Source organism: Ursus maritimus, unplaced genomic scaffold, assembly GCF_017311325.1.
Source record: "Ursus maritimus isolate PB19 unplaced genomic scaffold, ASM1731132v1 scaffold_5, whole genome shotgun sequence".
NCBI lineage: Eukaryota > Metazoa > Chordata > Mammalia > Carnivora > Ursidae > Ursus > Ursus maritimus.
In genome coordinates, this window is record NW_024426663.1 from 27,759,653 (window position 1) to 27,784,440 (window position 24,788).

General features: G+C 39.5%; 1 protein-coding gene across 1 annotated transcript in view; it reads right to left on the bottom strand.

Moving 5' to 3' along the window:
* The window catches only part of CMYA5 (cardiomyopathy associated 5), an 88,190-nt gene that overhangs the window by 34,558 nt on the left and 28,844 nt on the right, over positions 1 to 24,788 (bottom strand). Inside the window, exons 2-6 of the mRNA XM_040622142.1 lie at positions 17,204 to 19,670; positions 9,209 to 16,897; positions 5,976 to 6,071; positions 4,381 to 4,614; positions 2,739 to 2,761 (exon numbers count right to left, since the gene is read on the bottom strand). Coding sequence (XP_040478076.1) covers positions 2,739 to 2,761; positions 4,381 to 4,614; positions 5,976 to 6,071; positions 9,209 to 16,897; positions 17,204 to 19,670 — 10,509 coding nt within the window. The remainder of the gene's footprint in view (positions 1 to 2,738; positions 2,762 to 4,380; positions 4,615 to 5,975; positions 6,072 to 9,208; positions 16,898 to 17,203; positions 19,671 to 24,788) is intronic.

Here is a 24,788-nt window from a genome sequence, read left to right on the forward strand (position 1 = left end):
GCCTTCATATCCACCAAGAGTTTCCATTTTATCTTTTAAGGCAAGGAGAGCCACAGAAGTGTTTTTACAAGGCAAAAATATCCTGGCAGGAGTCTGAGAAAGGATCAGAGCACGTATGCAGACCAGAGGCATAGTGAGGTCGGTTGTGAGAAGCCCACAATACTCTAAGTGAGGGAAGACACCACGGGCCTAAATGAAGGCTCTGTGGGCTCAGAAGGTGGGGATGACAGGTTCCGAATTAACAAACAATGCTGACTAGTACCTATACCAAGCCTAGTCAATGCACATCACTGACTAGACGGGAGACTTTCTGAAACACAAAAGTTTTGGTTGTAGATACCACAAATAAAATGTCTGAGTTTTCCCTTATGCACTGACCTGTTCAATTTTAACATCAGTGTATGAAAGGGCAAGTGAACATCTTTTTAAAAGCAGGTCCTACAATGGTTGGAACTCTCCTTCTTTTTCATTATTATAATACAAAAAAGCAAACCAGAGAGAAAAAATGCACCTTCTTAACAGACCAGCATTTTCTAAGCAAATGTGTTTTTCAAAATATGCAAATATTGAGTCTAAATATGCTTGACAGCATTCCTTAATTTAAGTATTTTCAGTGTTGAGAAAAATCATTTACTAGACAAGCACTGCCTTTAGAGATATAATATGAAGGGGGGAATAAGAATTCATGGAAAGGAACTTTTCATGGAAAGAAACACAAATAACATTGAGACTCTGAAGCAGAAGTTGTCTTGAGGACCTGAAAGCCTTCTTTTTGGTGAAACAATCAAGCTTCACTACCGTGTGTGTGTGTGTGTGTGTGTGTGTGTGTGTGTGTGTGTAACAGGGCTTTCATTAATTGCTCATATTTCTTCACCAAATCCCAAATGTTGTTGTCTTTTTTCTTCACAGAAAAATAAGGGTTATCCCAAGCATACTCTCCTTTAGGTGGCATGCAGCTTCAGCAGATTAATTCATTGCCAACTGAACAATGAAATAATAATGAATTAAAATGACACACAGATGAACAAGTTCAAGCATGAAACCAAAGAAATGGTATTTAGAATCAAATGAATGTCAATTCATATCAGTAAGTTAATACTCCAAGGTTAAGAAAAATAAAAATGTACTGCAGCATTTTTTAAGGTAAAAGCATGTGCAATTTTTATTCACCAAATGTTCGTGCCAATCAATCAGTATGTTCCATGAGTAGATGCAGTACAGATAAGGAAAGAAAGCATCTACACTGGCCAGTAGATATGAAATGGCACTATGAATCTCTATAGTTTTTAGATAAAAATACAAATCAGTAATACCTAGAGAAATGTATCATTTTTAAAAAAATAAAGAAAACTGGGAGCAAAGCCTGAGTCTGAGTTTCCGGGCCTGCCTCACGTGCCTCAGACTCCTGTGTGAGGACTGGCGGACATGCGGAGCCCTCGTCCCACCTTGGATTCTCCTCTGGTGGATCTGGGCTGGGGCTCCAGGGACTTTGGCTTAACAAACGGCTCCGGTATTTCAGGCACCAGTTTGAGGAACCATTGGGCCAGAGGATAGACCGTTAGAAACCAGAGGTTCTCAACCCTGTCTGCCCATTAAAATCACCTTGGAAGCTTCAAGAATGCGCAGGCCATCCCCCAGACCAATGAAATCCGATTCTCAAGAGGTAAGACTCAGGGTGCTAGCACTTTCTAAAGTTCCCTGGGTAATTTGATTTATGAGAGCCACTGTAATGAAACCTTTACTGATTAATGCCAATATTAAACAAGTGTTTTTCTTAAAACTTATTAACGATATTCTATTCAATAGTTTGTTTTTAAAGGTAAACAGGATTTATCTGTGCCGTTTTCTTAAAAAACCAGGCTTCTATATTTTGATAAATCACAACTCTAAATTTTTTATTTTGCTTTATGCTCCGGCAGTGTGGCATTGAAGTAAACCCACAATTTTATAATTTTACAATTTTACAATTTATAGTTTTAAAAATTGACAGTCAAGGGGTAAAAATGATAAGAACATTAGGCTCAACTAGTAGGAAGGACCTCAGGTCTTGCTCTGAGGCAAAAGGGAAAATATGTCAGATCAGTATGAGTATGATCAGTTCAATATCAGATACTCCAAAAGATACAGATTGAATGGTATGTGTTTTTATAGACCACATTTCCTAGTTTCTTGTTGACTGTTTTGCCTTTTAAGATAATGACAAATTTCCCTTAGATTGAGTGTTAACGACAGCAACAAAGACAAAACATAATCAAAAGAGGAAGATCCATTTAGATTAGCTGAGCAGAAAAGATAAATGCATGCCTATCTTTTGAAGAGAAAATGAGAGAACATTCCATTAAGATTACATAAGTCATAAAATTACTCAAAGCAAAAATGAATGATTCTTTCAAAGGCTCATATTTAGCCAATAAGTCTAAGTATCTACACAATGTTCTGTATGCAATGACAAGAAAGATGGTCCCGATTAGGCTGAAAATACAGAACACATCTAAAGGAAGCGGTTAAAAATCTACATTATGATAATTGTTATTTAACTAAAGCACATGCAATTTTCTTTCAAAGCTGTCGTTTAGCTTTTAAAAGCACAGTGTCTAAAAGTGAAAATTCAGTAGCTCAGTAAATGTATGTATTTTGTAATTGGCAGCTCATTTTCTAGAAAGCATTAAAATATTAAAAATAAAGCATACAGTCATGCTATTCTCAGTCACCACTACATTGTGCCATGTTTTATATACCTTTCATTGATTTCCTCAAATGACTTATGAGGGAATGAGAAGGGGGGAGAGAGAGAGAGGGAGGGAGGGAGAGAAAGAGAGAGACTAATTAACAACAGAAAGAAAAACCAACCAAAAGCTTTAAGATTATGCATGTTCTAAAGGCATAACTTTTCAGCTTCCCTGAGGCTGTTTCTTTCTGGATGGCTACAGCCCTCCAGCCCGGCAGCAAGGAAATCAGTGCTCAGAAGGGGAGGGGGATTGGGCACGGATGGAGGGGGCTTTGGTTTCCAGTTCTGCTCTACTCTCCACGATAAGCAAAGCCAGCAATGAATTCTTATGCTGCTCCTCTCTACTCATTAACGAGTGGCTTAGCTTCCAGAATAGAATTCTCTAAAGCAAGAAAAAGGACCTACATTTGTTCAATGTGAGGTATATCCCTAAAATGTAATCAGAAGTTATCTCTGGGTGACACCTTCTCTGTGCTTTTCTGTATTTTCCAAATTTTCTAAAATGGATACATATTACTTTTCTAAGCAGGAAAAAAAAAATGCTTTCTTTTTTTACAATTTGTCCTAGAGAGAAAATATTCTTATCAAACACAGGCAAGGTTCTTAGGGAACACAAAGAACCTCATTAATGTTACACTTCACAAGAGGTGCCTAATTTTAAAAAGATCAAAGCTTTGCCTGAAACAGAAAGGAGCTGAATGATTTTCATTCTCTCTCGAGGATGCCATGTCCACCTCACTCAGATTTGTCCTGGCTGGAAGTATCCCCAAATCAAAAGCCTAACATTATTCCATTTTGCCTTGTTCTATCTCCAGACTTTACTAGAGAGCTGGGAGGACTGGGGAGCTTTGAAAGGGAGGTCCCCGCTCATCATAAGATGGTGCTTTCCTCCAGTTTGACAATTAGAGGTGGGACTGGCCTACACTACTCTTGGTTAATCCTGGTGCCACGGAGCACCAGCATCTTACTGAATGCTCTAGAGAATTAGGAGAGCAAAGATCTGCCTCTGTGGTGCAATTTGAGGATCACCCGAGGACATCTCTTGGTCCAGAAGATTTTTGTTTGAATTAGGGAATCTGGTCCCCAGGAAGACCCTTACACAAACATTGACATGTTGCCTGAGAGAGGCATCACATTATGTCATCCTTCTGCATGCTGCAGGTGTACTGGAATGTTACTCTCAGCCACTTGGTGAAGCCCGGGAGGGGGGCGGGGCGGCGGAATGGTCCCTCTGAGATGTCACATCAGATTAGGGAGTAGGGGTGACAGGCCCAGAGGCCAGCATGAGGATGCCAGGCACTGGGAGATCAGGCTGGCACCCAAAGGGAAAGCATGGCACAAGGAAGGTTTTCAGGCTGCTTTCCTTCTGCCTTAGAAGGTGACCAATCCATGTGACAGAGGGAATGGATGATGCTGTGACCTGACTTCCATGTGCCCTTCAGCTGAATCTGGGTGTTAAGACTTTAAGGATTTTCTGGGCCTTTTCCGTAGGCATTAGGCATGCCCTAATAATTTTTAAGTGTCAGAATTATATAAACCCCACACAGAAATATAAATGATCTTGGGGAATATTGAAAGGTGACTTCAAAAAAATAGACTTGGGTGAGAAGAGCAGATGCACGGTGTCTGGGCCTGTTTTAACTGGTGCTTACAGTCAGAAAAACGGTCTCGTCGAGCTCCTCCGCTTCTCTCACGATGCTCTCCAAAGTGTCCTTGGCCGTGTCCATGCTCTGCAGAAAGTGGACCATCTGGTCATGCAGGAACTCCATCTTCCTTTTCTTCACTTCCTCAAAGCTCTGGGCCTTCTCGTCATACTGTGCTAAAACCTTCTTCATCATCTCCTCATTCTGTTCTTCTAGCTTTTTCTCGTTTTTGCTACAGTTTTCCTAAAATATAAACAAAACAAAACAAAACAAAAAACCCACTTCTGAATGAAACAAGAAATCTTGTTTTCATATCTTTTTTTCTTTTCTTTTCTTTTAACAGAAACACCAACCTTTCAAATAATTGACCTCTGGTGTCCTGATAAGAGAATCCTAGATTACGGGCACAGTCTAAGTTTCCAACCCACCAACCCTCTTTGTCATAGTTAGCTTTGCAATAAAGTTCACCATAAGAGTATTACCAGGAAGGACTTAGTTAATGAAACACACAAAAAAAGACATTTGTGCGTAAGACTTGTCCACTTGCATTCACACAGGATAAAACTTGAAAATGGCATCACAGTGAATGAAGGTCCCCGGCCTTCAGGTAGTGGAGAGGGTTTCGTGCCGTTTTCACCATTCCAGGAAAATCATAGAGCGAGGAAGGGAGCATCAGGATACTGGACAGGGTGCTACGTCCATGAGTGTTCTTCAGGGAGGGGGAAGTTTCCACCACAGTAAGAGAAACTTTATTGTCCACCTGGACAAATCCAGGTGCCTAGCCGTTGTCACTCAAACAGACATTTGGTGGGGGTACTAGAAATAATCAGCAGGTGGTAGCTGATCTACAACAGGAGTTGAACAGACCCCTCTCAAGCAACCTAGGGTGCATAGTTGCCCTAGTGATAGGAAAACCGTGTACCAGCCCTCCGCAGGGGCCCGCGGCCACTCCTAATTGACCAGTAAGGATGCCTGGACCATCCCTGCACATGGATGGAGCACTGCGCCCCACCTCCCTTCACTGCGGAGGGAGCAGGGGCCAGCAGCTAGGAGGGCATGAACGCATCAAAGCCAGTAGTACCATGAGAGACACTCATTTGTCCTGGGCATGGGACACCAGACAGTGGTTTTGAGCATTTCTACAGAGCTGGTCAGTAAAGGACAGGATGGTGGAGCAAATAAGAACTCAGATCAAGTCGAATTTTGGCTCTCAACTTACTATCAACTTACTATGGCCTTGGATAATACACTTAACTCTCAGTTTCTTATCTATAAAATAGGAACAATCTTAATAACACCTGTCTTATACGGTTATTGTAAGGATTAAATTGGATAAAGCATGCGAAGCATTTCCCCTATCATAGTAAGCACCAATAAAAGCATGTATCTTAAGGGCAAGTCGTTTATCCTTTGAAAGGAAGCAGTTTCACTGATTACACACAGGGGGAAGACTTTAAAGACCTTCATTTTTAATGGAACAAAACCAACAGTGGCAAACCACATATACACACACAATCTCTAACTCAGATTGTTTTGACTCACAATCATTTCCTTGTGATGTCACGAACAAACCAGGTCAGAATAAAAGGTATATGGTAACTTACCTCGATGGTATTAAAAAAAGATTCTATCTCACTAACAAAGGCTTCAATCCTTAAGGACTTTTCTTGTAAATTGTCAAGAAATTCTGCTAATTGGACCTGAAGAAAAAGATTAAGATATACTTAGTATATGACATTTAGGAAAAGAACTTCAAGCAGTGAGCTCTAATTTCCTTATAAATTTAGTATGTTTGGTAGAGAGTTACTATATCATGTTCACGAACAAATCTTTAAATTTCCTTTGCTGCTTCATCTAAACTGACTGTAGATAATTCTGTACAATAAACAATTAGGACGTTTGTGAGTGAGTGCAATAGAAAGTTTATTTTCTCATATAAGAGGAAGGACTTCTTGTTGAGTGGGCAAGTTCAAAGCATACTTGCTTTAGTAAACTATGGATTTGAATTCTTTCTCCCTAGTAAAGCCTCGATGTTTATATATTGTCTTCCAAGACTGCAGACTTTTTGCTGAACTGGTCCAACATATCCAAATGGTCTCCTCACAGTTGTACCAATGGCTTCAGATGTGCCTGGATCACCTGACCCCGGGAAGGTGATCAGAATGTCACCAGGCCAGAAGTTTAGCACACCAAATGATGAAAACTGTCTACAAAGAGACCTAAAGGTTCTAGTAAACTTTGAAGTGTTACAACATTCAAGGAGTGACAGCCAACTAGAAATGTATGGATGAGGGGGGAAGATGGTAGCTATCTTAGCCATAGTTACAAACCCAGCTGTAATCCATCCTGCTAAACTTAACAAGAAACAACATAAATAACAGTTCCTCATCTGCCTGGTTTACTACCCACAGAATGATGGAGAAATTACACGGATGGAAGCCCCTTCAGGATCTGGGCCAGCTTCCCTCTATAGCCCTTGCCTGTTCTCCACAAGCCCCATCTTTCCTTGAACTCTGTCTCACCTATGTGCTTTTTCATGTGGTATTCCCTATCTCTAGAATGTCCTCCATGCCCTTGATTGCTGGAGAAGCTCATCTTACTGAAGGCTCACCCAAGCTTCAACTTCCCTAACCCTCCCAGTCCTACTCCACCATTTCGCTCACTCCCAAAAGGTTCCTTTCTCAGAACACTGTGCCTCCACAATGCTGTACTGATTTGAGAGAGCCACAAGTCCATCTTCCTTTCTTTTTGTTTTCGTTCCCAATGATTAGCACATGGAATGGGAAGTCAATAAATGCTGAGAAAGGAGAGAGTAAAGGAAGAAAAGAAGCGACAAAAGATAAGCCACCACAGTGGGTGGCAGGGGGGAGAAGTAAAGACCTGGATGGTCTATAAATGCAGCCACCAATTCCTGCATAATCACAAATGACCTACTCACAAGATGCTAGAGAATTCTCAAGCTATAACTTTTCAAATTGATCTCTAATTTTAAAAGTTGACAACCAACTTTTAATCTTCACAGTTGATTTAATGACACGAAGCAGGTCTCTTTGACTTTAGTGAACTAGTTTTCCACTTTTTTTTTTTTTCTGGTCATACTGTTTACAGAAGATCAGGGGGGAAAACTTTAAAATGGTTTTAAAGCAGGAGACATATCTCCTTGCTTTTGGAATTTGTTTTAAATTGATAATATTTAGACAGAATTATTTTTTAATTTGCTAAACTCAGAGGTGAATAAAACATAATTAAGAAAGCTGGAAAAAATCAAGGCTTCTTTCTGCTGACAGTGTCCAGTAGTTGTCAGTTAACAAAACCAACTGTCATCATAGAATAGGGCACATTTTACTGGTGCTAAAGCATCCAGAAGCCTGAGAGTTCACTTTAAAAAAGAAAACATTGCTCCATCCTCTACCCCCAAACTCTACCAGGTAAAGTTTCAACAAAATTTCATCCTGGAGAAACAGAACCAATGTTAGAGAATTGAGAAGTTTTAATTTTCTGGGGGAAAAAAATGCCAAGATTCTAATATGTCATTTTTTAAAATCAAAATGGGCCTAACAATTATTTAACAGTGACCTAATTGAATAATCATATTGCAAACTGCATCATTAGCAAGGCACTGGGCCAAGCAATATGGATATACAATCAAGAGCATGAGCTCTGGCATCAGACAGACCTGGGTACCAATCATAGTCTGTCTTCCATGACTTTGGGCAAACCACTTAACCTATCCGTGCCCATTTCATTATCTGCAGATTGGTGACGATGACAGGCTTGTTATGAGGAGTAAAAGATACCTTATATTTAAAGAACTTAACACAGTGCCTAGCACATAATAAGTGCTCAATTCTTGTGAATACTTTCATTTTAAGGTCATGTCAGCTAATGTATTAGAGGATGGCTTGAAGAGAGAAGAGTGGGAATTCCAGTTAGAAGGGTACTGAAAGTACGTAAGAATCTCAGACTAAATGCTTGACTTCTAGTTGTATCTCTGGGGAAGTAGAGTAGTGATAATAACATGCATAAGGATATGTGTTGTGACTAACTTTTTAACATTTTAACATTGGGAATCTATAGACATAGAAAGAATGCAAAAGTTTTCCATTTTTAATATCAATTTTTTATACAAAGAGGAAATATAGAAAAACCAGAATTTAAAATGACTATTGAATATTTTATAAAACTTGCAATAAATTGCTCAATGTAATATAAATGTGTATTTTTAAAGAATGATAGTGTAGATAATAGAAAATAAATTGTGTTTTATGCTCAAAAGCATATTTTTCAATTTAAAATTATTTGGCTTGGGTGCCTGGGTGGCTCTGTCAGTTAAGCGCCTGCCTTCAGCTCAGGGCATGATTCAAGGGTCCTGGGATCGAGCCCCGCATAGCTCCCTGCTCAGTGGGGGGTCTGCTTCTCTCTCTCCCTCTGCCTCTCCTCCCCACCTCCTGCCCCCGGCTTGTGCTCTCTCTCACTCTCTTTCTCCCTCAAATAAGTAAATGAAATCTTTAAAAAATAAAAATAAAATTATTTGGCTTTTTCGGATAATGTTAAGGGCTACCGCCATAAGATAAAACCCCTCAAAGGTTGTGACCTTGTGTTATTTACACTGTTATTGCCAGAACCTAGAAAAATGCCTGGCACATAGTGTATACCCAATAAACATTTGTCAAATTGATCTCAACTAAATGCCTGGGGAAAAATTCTTACTTTCTTTCAGACTATTATCCCTAAATATGAATATATCAAATATTGGTCATTTTTTAAATTGAGAAAATATGAAAAGAAATTAAACGTATTATTATTATGTACTTATATGCTTTAAAATCTTTTTTACCTTTACAGCACTTATAGCTGTATCAAGTGTTGCAACCTCATGGTCTTTGTGCATGTCAAACATCTGGTCAACAGCAGAAATTGGGCTTCTGCAAGTGTAACAGTATGTGTCGATCTGGGACTTTTTCGGTTCCTTCTGTTCCTTCTCAGCTGCTGACTCTGATGATAATTTTTCTTGTTCTGTCTTCTCTATGCCCAACTCCTTCTGTTCCACAGACATACTTCGTTCCACCTCACTCACAAATTCATTTTCACTGACGTGTTCAAAGGATTCCTTTCCTTGAGATAACACATCTTCAGGCGTGGATTCTGAATACAGCTCCTCTGATAAAGTGTCTTGAGCAACCATTTCATAATTCAGGGATTCGGCAAAGTCATACTCATCCTGAACAGGGCTACCATGGAGTCTGTCTTCACTTGGCTCAGATGCGACCATTATTTTAGGTTCTTCTTGCAGTGTTTCTTGAACACAAGTTATGCCAGATGCAAATTCTTCCTCTGGGAAGGACACTTGTACTGGGATGTTCAGATTGACTTCTGGACTTGCACTTGCTGCTTCATTATTCTGACTGCTCGTTTCATCTGCTCTCTCCAGGACATGATGGGTGTCTTCAAATGGAACCGCATAGCTTACCTTCTGGGTAACCACTGTGACTTCCTCAGTGATGGGAGCTTTCCCCTGCATAGCTTCATTGTCAAGGGTCTCCACATGGCATACTGATTCTCCTTCCCTGTAAGTAGCTTTCTGTTCCTCTTCCAGACTCTTCTCCCCCAAAATAGTTCCAAACCTCCCCCAAATTTCCCCTTCTGCAGCTATCGGTTGGTATGAATCATCCTTACCAACTGCTATTTCTTCCAGACCTTGGCCTTGGTCCTTTTGAGATACAGACGTGTCATGGAGAATGTCATCTTTGAGTATGTACTTCTCAAAATATATTCCTGTTCCATCATCAGTGTCAGAATTCCTGCTTGGAAACGATGCCTCAGAATTCACACTGTCACCTTCAGAAGCTGTCTCCCCTTCCTTCTTTTTCTCTCCAACTGCTTCTTCATACAGATCCTTGTATAAAAATGCAAGTGCAGGTGGCTCCTCCAGAAGTTCGGGATTAATGGCTTTAGTGGTGGTAGGAAAGATCTGGGTTCGTGACAAAACTCCTTCCTCTGCACCAAATAAAGGCATCCCAGGTGACTTTGAGTCCACATCTCTATTTATGCTCTCTGAAGCATCTCTCTTAGCTGATTGCTGGATATCCAAAGGCTTCTGGGTCTCTGGGTGAAATAATTTGCTATAGTCCTTTTCCATCCCATAGAAGCTTTCATCTAACTTCACCAAGTCATATTCATGTTCCAGGGCACTTCCCTCTGAACTTTCTGGGAAAGAGACAGTATCTTCTGTAACTTCCTTTGGGAGCTCCACTTCAACGTTTAATTTCCATAGAGCTTTTTGTTTTTCTGGGTCTGGGGAGATGTTATAATCAATTAATGTATATTTTTCAAAATAATCTTCTTCACTGGGAGCTGTTGGCTGATTAAAGTTGAAATCATCAGTTTCTGAATCAGTGGGTACCTCCTGTTTTGTGTTAAGAGGTTCCTTTTGTTTATTTTCTTGCAGTGATGTAACTTGATTAGAATCTTCTAACTTATTCTTTAATGTTTTATGGCAAGAAACAGCCTCACTATTGTCATGAAGGGATATAGTTTTAAATGAAGATTTCTCTTCCAAATATTCTAACTTATCTTGCAGTTGTTCACTTTCTTCCTGATCAACTGAAGAAATAAATGCAGAAGCATGAATATTCAATATCTCGCAGCCTTCAGAAATAATACTGAAGGCACTCTTTTGATCTTCTGAAAGTCCAGCTGGCTTACTAGTCACTGCGAAGTCTTCATCTTTTACATACGTGACTTCAGGCTCCTTGGATATTTCTCTAGCAGGAACCGTTCTACCAGCACTGATTGCTGATGCATTCTTTATAAATTGAGCATAGTTGCTGCTTGCTGAAGAGGGTGGTTCATTTACATGGGCATGTTCCACAACCTCCATATGGTGCTTTGAAGCAAGAACCGACTGTTTAGACATTTCAGATGTTAGATCTTTAGATGTTTGAATAGTATGGACTGTATGCCTATCTGGAGTCAATTCTGACCATGGCATTTCTTGTTTCTTCACTGTATTAATTTCTGAAGAAGTTCCTGAAACAAGTGCTTGTGATTTCACAGATGACCACAAATATGGTGGGGTTTCTAAGCTCTTTGTTTCATCAAAAGGACGATCTAAAATCTTTTCAGATTCTTTAGATGGAGATCCTTGTTTCATACTTTCTTTTGTGGTATCTATTGAACCATCTTTTGATGGCTCTGCCACTGTAACCTGTCCCTTTTCTTCATTGTGACTTGCCATACCCCTGCTTGATTTTTCCAATATCAGATTTCCTTCCTTAGGTAAAGAGTGGTTATCTCTTTCATCATGATAAGGAAGATCCACTGGAAGGATTTTCTCCACCAAAACTTCACTTTCTTCTCTTGGTTGTGGTTGAGTTCCTACTGCCTTTGTTTCCCCGATTTCTGGGCGAGCCTCCAAGAGCATAGTTTCTGATTTTTCAGCAACCGATATAGTTTTAACTAATGAAAATGACTGAATTTCATCCAAAGAAGGACTTAAGGAGATATCTGATTCTTCAGGCATAGACCTGACTACATTCACAGAATAAGGCTGAATTTCCTGCTGCTGCTTTCCTTCTGAAAATATGTGTGATGGCTTTTGTCTTTCTTCTTTCTCCTGCTTCATTATTGTATGTCTTTCTTTGTGGTCTTCATTTTGAGAGACTTGCAGCACATCTGCAGCTTTTGATTCTTCCAATTTAATAAGGCTAGATCCATGTGCAATTTGTGCCTCCCCTATTTCGTTATCTCTAAACTCTAATGGGGCCACAGTTTCTTGCTTTTCTGCCAACACCTTTTCTGCCATGGAATATGATCTAATTTCCAAGTCACCTTTCTCCTCAGTTGGGCTAACAGACCTGAGTTTTATTTCCTCTTCTGAAGTTTTCAATGAAGTAGGTTTTAGCATTTCTTTCTTCAGTCTGTCTTCACCCAAATCAATTAAACTGTGTTTAGATTCTTCTACTGGCAAAATTATTGTCTCTGGCTTCTCCGATTCCTTCGTGATATTTTTACTTGAGAAGCTAGATGGAGCTGATTTTGGCTGTTGTGGCACCTTATCTACTGCATCAAATGAAAGGAGTAATTTTTCTTTTTGATCACTTCTTGGCTCTTCCTTAAGAATAGAAATATTCCATTTAGATGGATCAGAAATTTCTGGCTTCTGGGCTCTTTTACGATCAGTGATATGAAGAGGAACAGCATTTTGCACTTCTTCCACAGTGGATTTCTCACCCATGGGAGAATAAGATTGAATTTCAAGATGTTCCTCGCCATCAGCCGAAGCAACTACTGAGTTTAGGTCCATTTCCTCTGAATAGCCTAGAATTTCTTTTTTCCCATAATTTTCACTAGACACCTCAAAGTTGGATTTTGGCTGTTGTAAAATTTCTATATTTGATAAAGATGTGGGTTTTTCTTCAAAGTCTTGGCCTTTACCAGATTTAACTAAAGTACCTCTGGATTTTTCAGCAGTTTTAAGTCTTGCCTCTGGTAACAGGCGATCAGCTGGTTTTTCGGTTGCATTAGAGTCAGCTGAAGCTGTTCCTTCAGACTCTGTCACAGACACTGCTTTTTCTACAGATGGACTTGGCTGAGTTTCTAAATCTTTTTCAGCAACTTTCTTATCTGGTGTGCTTGATCCAAAAAACAAACTGGACATCCATGATGTGAAAGATAAAATTCCTTTCTTTCCCTTCTCCTCAGAAAGGCCTGGCTCAGCTGCCTTTGGCTGCTTAGGCAACTTTTGTGTCACCTCAGGCGGCTCTGCGGGTTGAGGTTCTTCATTTTCTTGCATTGAGGAGAGGGGTTTTAGTGGTGTGGGTATTTTCACTTCAGATGCTGGCTTCCCTCTCTCATTAACATCATCTACAACCTTTGACTGAATCATTTTTGCTTCTTCTAATGGCTTTTCTCCAGGTAAAGGAGATATACTCTTGTGTGCTTCTTTTTCATTGCCCAAGGCAGGTTCTGCATCTTCTGCCAGGAAATGCGCTGCTTTGGTGGGAGAAGGAATAGTTTCTGATTTGATCTGTTCCATTGATGGGTCAGACACTGGTTTCTGGAGGATTCTTTCAGAAGGTAGTTTGATTTCTTCCTGGCTGCCTTCTTCTTTGCAAGGCCTGGAAGATTCTATGTTTGCTTTCTCTGGCATCAGACTTTCACTCCCCACAAAAGAGAAGATCTGCTTCCCCTCTGCTTCATCTCTCTCTACATTTCCAGTTGGAACTAAAGATTTTGGTTTGGGAGCCAGCTTTGTTTCTTCAGTTGAGTAAGTTTTAGTTGATAAGGTCTCTATGTCACCACTGGAGGTAGTGAGAGTAGCTACTGGCTCTTGTAATGATAAAGGAGATTCTTCAGCAGAATGTGGCAGAAGCTGCTTTCTGGTTTCACATGTATGGTCTTTATCCAGTACAGCGGCCTTGAGCTGCCCTGTCATCAAATCATTACTGCCAGAGGAGCCCAGCTCCACAGATCCCAGTATTCTGTCTTCATGTTGACTGGCCAGATCCCTTCCTGGTTTTTCCAGCATCCAGCTTTCATCCTTTGGGACAAAAAGGGCCTCTTGCATTTGTGTTTCTTTAACAGCTGCATGCTCAGTTGTCATAAATGATTTTGATTCTTCCAAAGGCAAATTCTCTTTCATAAATAAAACTTGTTTAACACTTAGATCTTGTTTATCTGCAAAAGACATGCTTACATCAGGTAATTGAACAGCTTGATCTGAATGAAGTGCTTTTCCAGGCTTCTCTTGTTCCACAAGGTCAGAAGAAACAATCTTTGATGGTTCTCTTATACTCTGGGGCACATGGAATGAATTTGGTTGGTCTGTTTCTTCATTTAGTTTCGTTTCAATATTTCCTATCACTTGTGTCTTCAAATTTCCTGTTGACAGTAATGGGCTTATTTCTTGTTTTTCTCCCGTTTTAATGTCAGCTAAATGGTTGGACTTCTCTGATAATCCTTTTAAAGAAAAGGTATGTGGCTGAAGTTCCTCGGTGCTGTCTCCTTCAACTAGAGAGGTCAATGCTTCTTTTGACCCTAAGCTGACTACCTTGGGGGAGAAAGATTTGATTTCCTGAATCTGAGGTTCCTCCCTTAGGCATGATGAAACCTCTGGAATTTCAGGGTCAACTGTAGTTGACACATGATGTTCTCTGTTTTCTTCTTTTCCTTCCCCTCTACTCCTAAGCTCAGTGAGGCCCTTTTCTAAGTCAGAATCCCCTGTTTCAGTTATGGGAGATTTTATTTGTTTTTTATCTACGGATCCATCTTGCCCACCTAAACTAAGAGTGAATTCTGACTCAGTGCTTGGTAACTCTGATACTTGGTGTGGCTTGTGTTTCTTTTCAAGTTCCAAAGAAAGCTCTGCCAGAGCAAGATTTTCTGACAGGAAATCTCCCTGAGCTGTAGAAGATGGCTTCACTGCCTGTTTGTTCTTATCATCTCTGGGGGTCACAGTTAAGTCCGCTGACACTAAATTTTCCAGCTCAGGAGACGAACTTTCCATTTCCTCATTTTTGTCTTTTGGAACTATATGTTTGGGTACAGGTGACATGTTCTGTGAGGAAGGAAGTTCAGTTTCTTTTTTCTTCACCTCACCACTTTGGTTGAGCAAAAGCACATGTTCAGGCCCTGACACCTCTGAGGCAGACACAGAATTCTTTTCCTGTGACAAAACCAGTTGTTCAGAGTCAAGGACTGTAGGAAAGGAAAGACCTTGTTCATTTTCCACCCTCTCTTCCTTTGATACATCTGAATGCTGAGAAGATAATGCTTCGGTTATTGGCAACCCAGGTTTAACTTCTTCAGTTTCTACCTCGGACAAAGAATGCTCTGATAGAGAGGATATTCTTGCAGGCGAATCAAATTTAATTTCTTTCTCTGCTTCTGTGAGAAGCGAATGCTCATCTACAGATGTCACCAGTGGTGGCAAACCACTTCCTGATTCACTCTTTTCTACTTTTGTTAAGACTGGATGTTCTGTAGGGGTGGTAAAAGATAAATCTGTTGGGGTTTCTTCTTTTCCTAACTTGGTTAAGCTTGAATCATGCTTAGTTACAGATGTTGTCATTATTGAATAACTGTGTTCAATTTCTTCCTTTATTTCTTCCGAAAATTCTGGTGCGGGTGGACCATGTTCAGCTTCCTCTTGCACTCCTGGGGGAGCTGAATGCAACACTCTAGATGTATCAGCTATTTTAGAGTCATGTTTCACTTGCATTTTTACTGCTGATAAAATCTCAGGTCCAGATAAAGACGTATCCTTTAGAGGTGAATATGGTTTTATTACTTCAGGCTCATTCTCTGACAACATTCTCTGTTCTAGTTCAGATGTCACAGTTGGAGCTAAATTGGGTTTCACATCCTTCTTTGGCTCATCTACCAAGTCAGGCAGAACTGAATATTTCATCCCAGACCCTAGAACATTTGGAGGCTGAAGCTCCATTTCTTGATCCCGTGATACATGTGCTGTAGCTTCTTGAGAATCAGGCACAATTTCTTCCTTACTTTTAACTTTTAACAAAGCCATCTGTTCATTTGCAGCTTTTGAAGTGAGTGATGCTTTGGCTTCTTGTTCTTTCTGAAGTGCATGGACTGTATCAGGTGAAACTGAATATTGAGATGAACGCAAAACAGGTTTGGTGTCTTCCTCTACTGGAAATGATTGTGCAGGTAAAGAAACAGGTGTTGCAGCTACTGATGAACTAGTCTGAATTTCTCCCTTCTCTGTTTCACTGGTTGAATATGGTGAAATCAAGTCTTCAGACTCAGGTTCTGAAAATGCTTGAGTTATCTGCTGCTGTGTCAAAATGAAATATTCAGATACAGATGTTGAGATTGTTTGAGCATCGGGCTCAACTTCTGTGATCTCTCTTTTATTTGTTGAGGATGGCAGACTCAAGTCTTCGGGTGCAGACATCAAAGGGGAAGGTTTGGCTTGTTGCTTCTGTGATAAACCGAGGTGCTCAGGTGTGGGTGTGGCAGCTGTTGGCACAATGTCTTCCTCATCTGCTTCTGAAGAGCAAGAATATCCAGAAGCAGATATTGCGGTTACCAGTGAATCATGCTCAAATTCATTTTTCTTTGTTTCTGGGAATCTGTATGGTGGGATTGAAACTTGTGATGCTGAGTCTGGAGAAAAAAGTTCAACTTCCTCAGTGTCTTCATCTGACAGAATAGTGTGCTCAGATGGTGACGTTAAACATATTGGAGAATCACATTCAAATTCTCTTTTCTCTGTTTCCTGAGTTGCATAGGGTGAAAATGAGAATTCTGACACAAAGGCTGAGTCTGGAGAAAAAGGTCCAATGTCTTGCTCTTCTTCTGAGAAATTCGTGGGTGAGGATGCACCTTTTAGGTTTAAAGAGGATCTGTGGACAATTTCTTCCTCCTGTGATTCCAGTGTTGCATATGGTGGTCCTGAAAATTCAGAAGTCAAGGTGGAGGATGGTGTGTACCGCTCTATTTCTACTGTCTCTTCTGATAGGACCACATGCTCAGATGGGGTGGCTGCAAATGATGGGGCCTGGCATTCAGAAGTCTGCTCAGCTGTGGATGGTGGGAGAGAGCATTCAGAGACAGAGGCCGCATTTGGAGAATACAATCCAGTGTCTTCCTTCTTTTCTTCTGGCAAAATCATGTGCTCGGAAACACCTTTTGATTTTAATGGGGACACATCATCAAATATTTTCTTTGGGGATTCCCATGTTGCATTTGGTGGAACTGCATTTTGGGAAGTCAGTGTTGAATCTGCTGTGAAACGCTCACTTCGTAGGTCCTCTTCTTCTGCCATGACTTCCTCTTCCAATGTAGCAGTTGAAAACAGTGGGGCCTGGCATTCAGAAGTCTGCTCAGCTGTGGATGGTGGGAAAGAGTGATCAGAAACAGAGGCCACATTTGGGGAATATGGTCCAGTGTCTTCCTTCTTTTCTTCTGACGAAATCATGTGTTCGGAAACACCTTTTGATTTTAATGGGGACACATCATCAATTATTTTCTTTGGGGATTCCTGTGTTGCATTTGGTGGAACTGCACTTTGGGAAGTAAATGTTGAATCTGCTGTGAAACGCTCACTTCCTAGATCCTCTTCTTCTGCCATGACTGCCTCTTCCAATGTAGCAGTCGAAAACAGTGGGGCCTGGCATTCAGAAGTCTGCTCAGTTGTGGATGGTGAGAGAGAGCTTTCAGATACAGAGGCCACATCTAGGGAATATGGTCCAGTGTCTTCCTTCTCTTCTGATAGAATCGTGTGCTCAGAAACATCTTTTGACTTTAATGGGGACTTATGGTCAATTGTTTTCATCGGTGGCTCTTTTGTTGCCTGTGATGGAGTTGAATATTCAGAAGCAGATGTGGAATCTGGTGTGTAACATCCACTTTCTGAAGCCTCTTCTCCAGACAAGACCACGTGTTCCGAGAAAGCTGCTGAAAACAGAGGGGACTGGCATTCAGAAGTCTGCTCAGTTGTGGATGGTGAGAGAGAGTGCTCAGATGCAGTGGCCAAAGGCTCAAATTCCCCATTCTCCTCTTCTGAAAAAATTGCATGGTCAGATACACCTTTTACAGTGGATGGAGAAACTGGCTCAACTTCTTGCTTCTCTAGTTCATGGTTCAAATCCTGTGGGACTGAATACTCTGATACAAAAGCAGAATCAGTAGAAACAGACTCATTTTCCTCTCTTTCTTCCTCAGATGAAGCAACATGTTCAGGTGTGGATGTTTTCAGTGATGGTAAAAGGATCTCCTCTTCTTTCTGCTCCACTTCAGCGGCCAAATGTGGTGAGAAGGCCTTCTCGGAAATAGATGGACTCTCTGGGTATTCAAGTTCTATGATCTCTTCTTCCACTAAATTAGAATCTTCAGGTTCAGGGGTAGCAGCTATCGGTAGAGAAGTTTCAACTTCTTCTTTCTCTGGTTCTTCTAACACTAGAGGTTCAGAAAGAGAAGTGGATGGCTCAGGCACGTGTTCTTCCTCCATTCCTTTGACATCAAGATGAGAAGGGGTTTGTTGTTCAGAGACTGTTTCTGCCCTTTCTGGTGAGGTCAGGTCCAGCTCTTCTGTCTCTGGGCCAAAATCTTCCTTGATGGATGCTGGCAGACCTGGTGCGCCTGTTTCTGAAGAGTCCTTTTCTGCCTCCAATGAAATGGACTGGTCAACAGAATACACATCTTCCTTCTTTACCTCATCCACTATAGGTGGTAACACTGAAGAGTCATGCTCTAAAGTCACAATTTCTTGTGAATCCGGCTCAACTTCTTCCTTCGCTGTTTCCAGGAACCCGGTTGTAGGTGTATCAGGTGTGAGAGAGGAAGGCTCCATTTCATGGAGTTTTGCTTCATTACCTGGCTGTTGTGGCACTGACTGAGGAGGGCTGAGCTGTATTTCTTGTTCTGCTGTGTCATTACTTGCATAAGAGGAAACTGTGTGCTTGGTGGTAGATGCGGCCTTTAGGGGAGAATCAACATAAATTTTCTTTTCATCTTCGTGACTGAATGAGGAGGTCAAGGACTCTGATCCTTTAGAGAATGCAGCTTTCCAGGGTGAAGCAAGCTCTTTTATCTTATCATCTTCTATGCTTTGGCCTACTAATTTGCCTGTTTGAGAAACTATATTAGAATCACGATTGCTCATATCTGGCTCTAGACTAATGGATGCATCTTTCCCTTTCCTATAATGTATTTCTTTAATTACATAACCCTTTGGCAATGTTCCATAAAATTGTAGAGGAATTAATTCCTCTTTAACCGAATTAAACATCTTAATTTTATATTGTACTGTTCCTATGTAGACTGGTCTTAACACTAAGGGCTTGTGTTCTTTGTATATTGCCCCGGTAATAGGAGGTGTATTGGAGGTGGTCTTCTTTTTTCTCGTTTTATCATAAATGCCAGTAGATGACTTCTCTTTCTGGGTGCTTAGTCCTTGGCTTTCTGAAATTAAAGGATTATCTTTTGTGTTTGCTGGAACGCCTTGAGATTCAAGAGAATTTCTTTTTTTGTTGCCTTTCCGACGCAGTGATGGTGAGCCACGCTTTGACTTGGGTGTTCTTCTCCGAACCCTTTTAACTTCATCCACAATAAAAGAAACATTCCCTGGAGGAGAACTCATAGTTGACCCTTCCAGACTACACACCCCAGAAGTCTGACTCTCTTCTGAGGCCCAAGGAGTGGAAGACCTGCTTGAATTGGTCTCCCAGGTTATTCCACTATCTTCCCGTTGGACTGTCACCATGGAAAAGGAGGGGTCAGATATGATACACTTCTGCTTGGTCTTGCCCTCTTCATCCTGGTCTGATAATCTAAAGTAAGTAATAATATTATTAATAATAATACACATATTAGTAACACTGTATTAATTACACATAGTAATAAGTCAATATCCTATTTTGACTAGATAATGGTTAATATGAAATTCAAGTATACAGATAAATATTGCCATCCATATCAAACATAGGTAAGTATGCAAAATAAAGTTTAAAACTTGAAGTCAGGATATAAAATATAATAACACATCCCAGTATGGAATGATTCAGTTCACCACCTACCATTAATGAGATTGTTCCCCGATCTCCCATGGCTCACCCAGTCACTCAGGTTTATTCTGTGGTCACCAGGACTTTCATAATGGGCACCTGGCATCTGTGCCCTCTCCATCACTACTACTACCACCCTGACCTAGCTTTTTATCACGTCAACTCTAGTTTATTTCATTAGCTTCCTAATGTTTACCTCCCACCCTCCCCTATCCTTAACCTACTCTACTCCTCTTTCCAGACCTACTTTACTAAAATTTTCCATCATCCCATTCCTTACTCAAAAAATCTCAGTAAATTCCTCATACCTGTGGGAAAAAAGTTCAAAATACTTAACTTTCTGATCCCTAGTTGACCTTATTTCCAAGCAACCACTTTCACCCTATTCCTACCTTGTACATTTCTGTTTTAACTATGTAATTCACTGCCCAGTAAATATATCATGTGGACTTTGGATCACAGCCATACGAAGAAAATATAGAGACATCCCAAAAACAGCCTACAGGCTGCACATTTCCTCATTTGTAAACCAGGGATCATAACAGAACCTAGCTGTCTGCATTGCTATGAGGATTAAATTAGTTAATACACATGAAGTGCTCAGAAAACGTGCCTGGCATATAGTGTTCACTAAATACTATTTGTAATCAAGCTTCCACACATCTTTGGATTAGAGACCAAAGGAACCTGGGCGTGGCCATTTTCAACTGGTGCCAGTGAAAAGGTGGTCCCCTTAGACTGCTCTCCTATGCCCTCAAGAGACAGCTGGCTTTTGCTGCCTCTTCAATTGCCATTGAGCCTGTCTCAGACTCTGCAGTACTCTTCTCTGAAATTGTCTTATACCTCTTCCTCTTAGGTGTTCATGCTGTTCCTGCCTTTACAATTCTTACCCTCCACGTCACTCCAACTTTTCTGCGTATCTAAATTCTATCTCCTTTTCAAGGCTTAGTTTAAATACTTCCAGTGTTACCATTCCTGATCAATTCAGCAACCATGTTTGCCATTACTTCATAAGCATTAAGTTGAAGATTAAAACTCCAAGGGCTATATCTGTCTACGAATATAGCTACAATTTGCAATAAACACAAACTACTGACTGGAGTATACCTTTCTACAACAATAAAAATAAAAATGAAAAGCTTCCTATGCTAAAAAACCCATGAATATAAGTACTAAATTAAGTATTTTTATAAGTATTAATATATAAATATATATGTATTAATTATTAACTTTTTGAAAACATACACAGAATTTAGGTCTCTTACTAATAATTTTTAATCATCAATCACTGCTTATGTCAGTGGTTCTCAACTCTGGACATATTACAGAATCGCCAGTAGGAAACTTTTTAAAAATTCTGATGCTATCCCATACTTCTCCCCACAGAGACTCTGATTTAACCATACTAGCGAAGCTTTGCTGTGTCTCTGTTTTAAAAGCTTCCAAGTGACTCCAATCTAAAGCAGAGTTGAAAATCACTGGCCTAAACAATCCTAACTATGAAATTTAAGTAGTATATGCCTTTCTCGCTTACTTCAAATGCTTCCCAGTTAGATTAGGCTGAGCGCCAAGACCATAAATCCTTGTAGCTACATTCTACTCCCCTTTCTTAAGTCTCAGAGTTTCCCCAACAGTCTGCTGCAAAGAGCTTATGGACCACTGAGATCTTGATTTCGTTAACTTTCACCACAGCCAGGGAAAGCCTAGGGCAGCCAGAACCCCCACCCAGATGGTCTTCAACAGCAAGCAGCCTCATCCATTTATCCCAGGGTACTATAAGTAATTTCACTTCCTATACATGCCGTGAGTGCAAAGGGCTGGAAAGCAGTGGGAAGAACTAGTTTCTCCATTTCCTTGGCAACTCTACTCTCACTTATTTGCTTTGGTATTAAACCACTGAACTTAATTAGGAATTAATACTCTGTCTTGGTTCTAGATTGAATCTTATTTTAAAATGTTTTTCAAGCTATTTACATACTTAATTAAAGTTATTCCTCAGAATTTTCAATTCCTTCTATTCCTTCTCCCTTTTGTTTATTTAAGAGAAGCAGGATGAAATTAAAAATTAAGGTTATGACATGCACCTGGGAAGTCAGCATTTTGAATGCCCATGATTGTAGTAGCATTATAAAAGCAATTATAAATTCAATTTAGAGTTAATTATTGATTGTAAATTTAATGTACTCACCCAGAGAAGTTTTCATTACTAGCTAGAATGAGTTTGTGAGTGCTTAGCAGAATACCCAAATGGTGATCATAAGAAGATAGAGCCCTATTGAGGTGGAGTCATTCAGTTGTTTGTTTATTCATTTACTCATTCATTTCTTCAATAAATAAACCTTTATTGGGCTTAAATACTAGGAATACAAATATAAAGACACAGAACCTTCTCTCAAGAAATTAAAAATCTAATAGGGAGACAGAACTGAACACTTTAACACAGTATGATTAGTACTATTCTAGAAGACAAGCAAGATACAGCGACAATGTAAAGAAAAGAAGATTTCACAGAGGAAAGATACTTGAGTTGGATTTTGAAGAATAAATAGGAGTTTGCCAAATGGATGAGGAGTGGAGGTGGTGTGAGGATGGAGAGGTTATTCCAGGAAAATGTCACAGAATATGCAAAATGTACATATGAATAAATCAGCCTGGCTCACTGAAAAACCCAAAGTATTTTGGGATGTCTGGATTTTTGGAGAGAAGCAAAGGAATAGAAGAATGACAGAGCCAACAGGAATCAGAGAATAACTATATTAGCATGTGTAAAACCACAGCCCAAGTATTCACATTACACTCAGTCTAAAAAAATAATTTCCCTTAATAGAAGAGAAATGGTCTGCATAGAGTTCAGAAATATATTTCTTATTCAGGAACACAAGTGTTCTCATCTATGCAAAGATGTATACATCAGCTTCTCACAGTTAATGGATATTGGCTATGAACATCATCTCATTCATTCTCCTCTGATTCTCACAGAGCAAACCTCTCATCATTACTTGGCTTCCCATGTAGAAGACAGAAACATCTTAATAACCTCTGTATGTAGCTCAATTTCTGGCCCCTTTCAGAGTTGAGCAAGGAGAAGGTTTAGCAGGTCTGAGTTAGATCAGGAAAAAATAGATTGATACCAGAGCTGAGAGCCAAAGACAACTCCTTCCTTTTGAGGATAACCTTTATCTGATTAAGGACATTTCCTTCTATTCCTATTTGCTGAGAGAGTTTTTAAAATAAATGAATGTATGTTAAATTTTATTAAACATTTTTTATACAACTATGGTGATGACCATATCCTTTATTCTGTTAATGTGAATTACAATGATTGATTTCCAGATGTCAAACCAACCTTGAATTCCTGAAACGACCTCAAGTGGTTGCAATGTATTATACTTTTTATATAATGTTGGATTTTGTTTACTAATACTTTGTTTAGGAATTTTGCTCCTGTGTTCATGAATAATTGGCCTGTAATCTCTTTTCTTACAATGTGTTTATCAGATTTCATCATTTGCTACCTTAAAAAACAAATTGGGAAATGTTCTCTTTTTCCCCATTCTCTGGAAGAATTTATGGAAGATGGTATTATTTCTGTCTCAAGCGATTGGTAGACTTTATTGGTGTTGTCATCAGGACCTGGAGTCTTCTTTGGAGTAACATTTTTAATTAGTAATTTAGGAATTATTTATTTAATAGTTATGTATCTACCTGGAATTTCTATTTCTTTTTGTGTCCAATTTGGTATGTTGTATTTTTGTAAGAATTGGCCTATTTAACCTAAATTTTAAACATCATTAGATTGAGGCACCTGGGTGGCTCAAGTTGGTTAAGTGTCTGACTCTTAAGTTTGGTTCAGGTCACGATCTCAGGGTTGTGAGATCAAGCCCCACATCAGGCTCCGTGTTGGGTGTGGAGCCTGCTTAAGATTCCCTCTCTCCCTCTCCTTGTGCCCTTTGCCCCTCCCTCTCCCTCTCAAAAAAAAAAAAAAAAAGTCATTGGATTAAGATTATTCATAATACCCTTTCAGAATCTTTTAAATTTTTGTAAGACCTAAAATGCTATTTTTTTCATTATTGATATTGGGTTTTTGTATCTTCTTCTTTTTTTTTTTTTTTCCATATGAACAGCCAGAGGTTATCATTTGGTAATCTTATCAAATAAAGTTTGGCTTTATTGATGTTTCCTATCTCATAAATGTCTGCTTTTTATTATTTCCTTTGTCCAGGTTTCTTTGAGTTTAACAATTATTTTTCTACCTTCTTGAGATAGATTCTTACATAATTTCCACCTTCCTCTTTTCTAATGTATTAATTTAAGGCTATGCATTCCTCCTTCAGAAAAGATTTTGATGTATCACATAAAAGTCTGTGTATACAGTATGTATTTCTCAATTTTAAAATACAAGGGGATTTCCTAAGTATTTTTTTGTTAGTGCTTTCTAGTTTAATTGCACTGTTGTCAAAGAATTTATTTTATATTGTTATACTTTGAAATTTGTTGAGATTCGTTTTATGGCTATTGGGCCAAATTTTGGGGTGGGGGTTTATTTTTAATATTTATGTGTTCTTGTAAAACACATATGTCCTGCAGTCTTTCAGCAGCATTCTATATATGCCAAATAAGTCTGACTTATTAGTTATCTTATTCAAATTTTTGTTTATCTTTACTAACATGTTTTGTCTGCTTTTTTCTATCAGCACCTGAGAGCAATCTGTTCAAGTATCATATTATAATTATGAATTTGTCTCTCTTTGTAGTCTATTAATGCCTGATTTACATATTTTGAAGCCATGTGATTAGGTACAAGTAAATTTAGAATAGTTATCTTTTTGGGAATATTAACTTTTATTCATAATGAAATGTCCTTTTTTTCTGTGAATAATGATT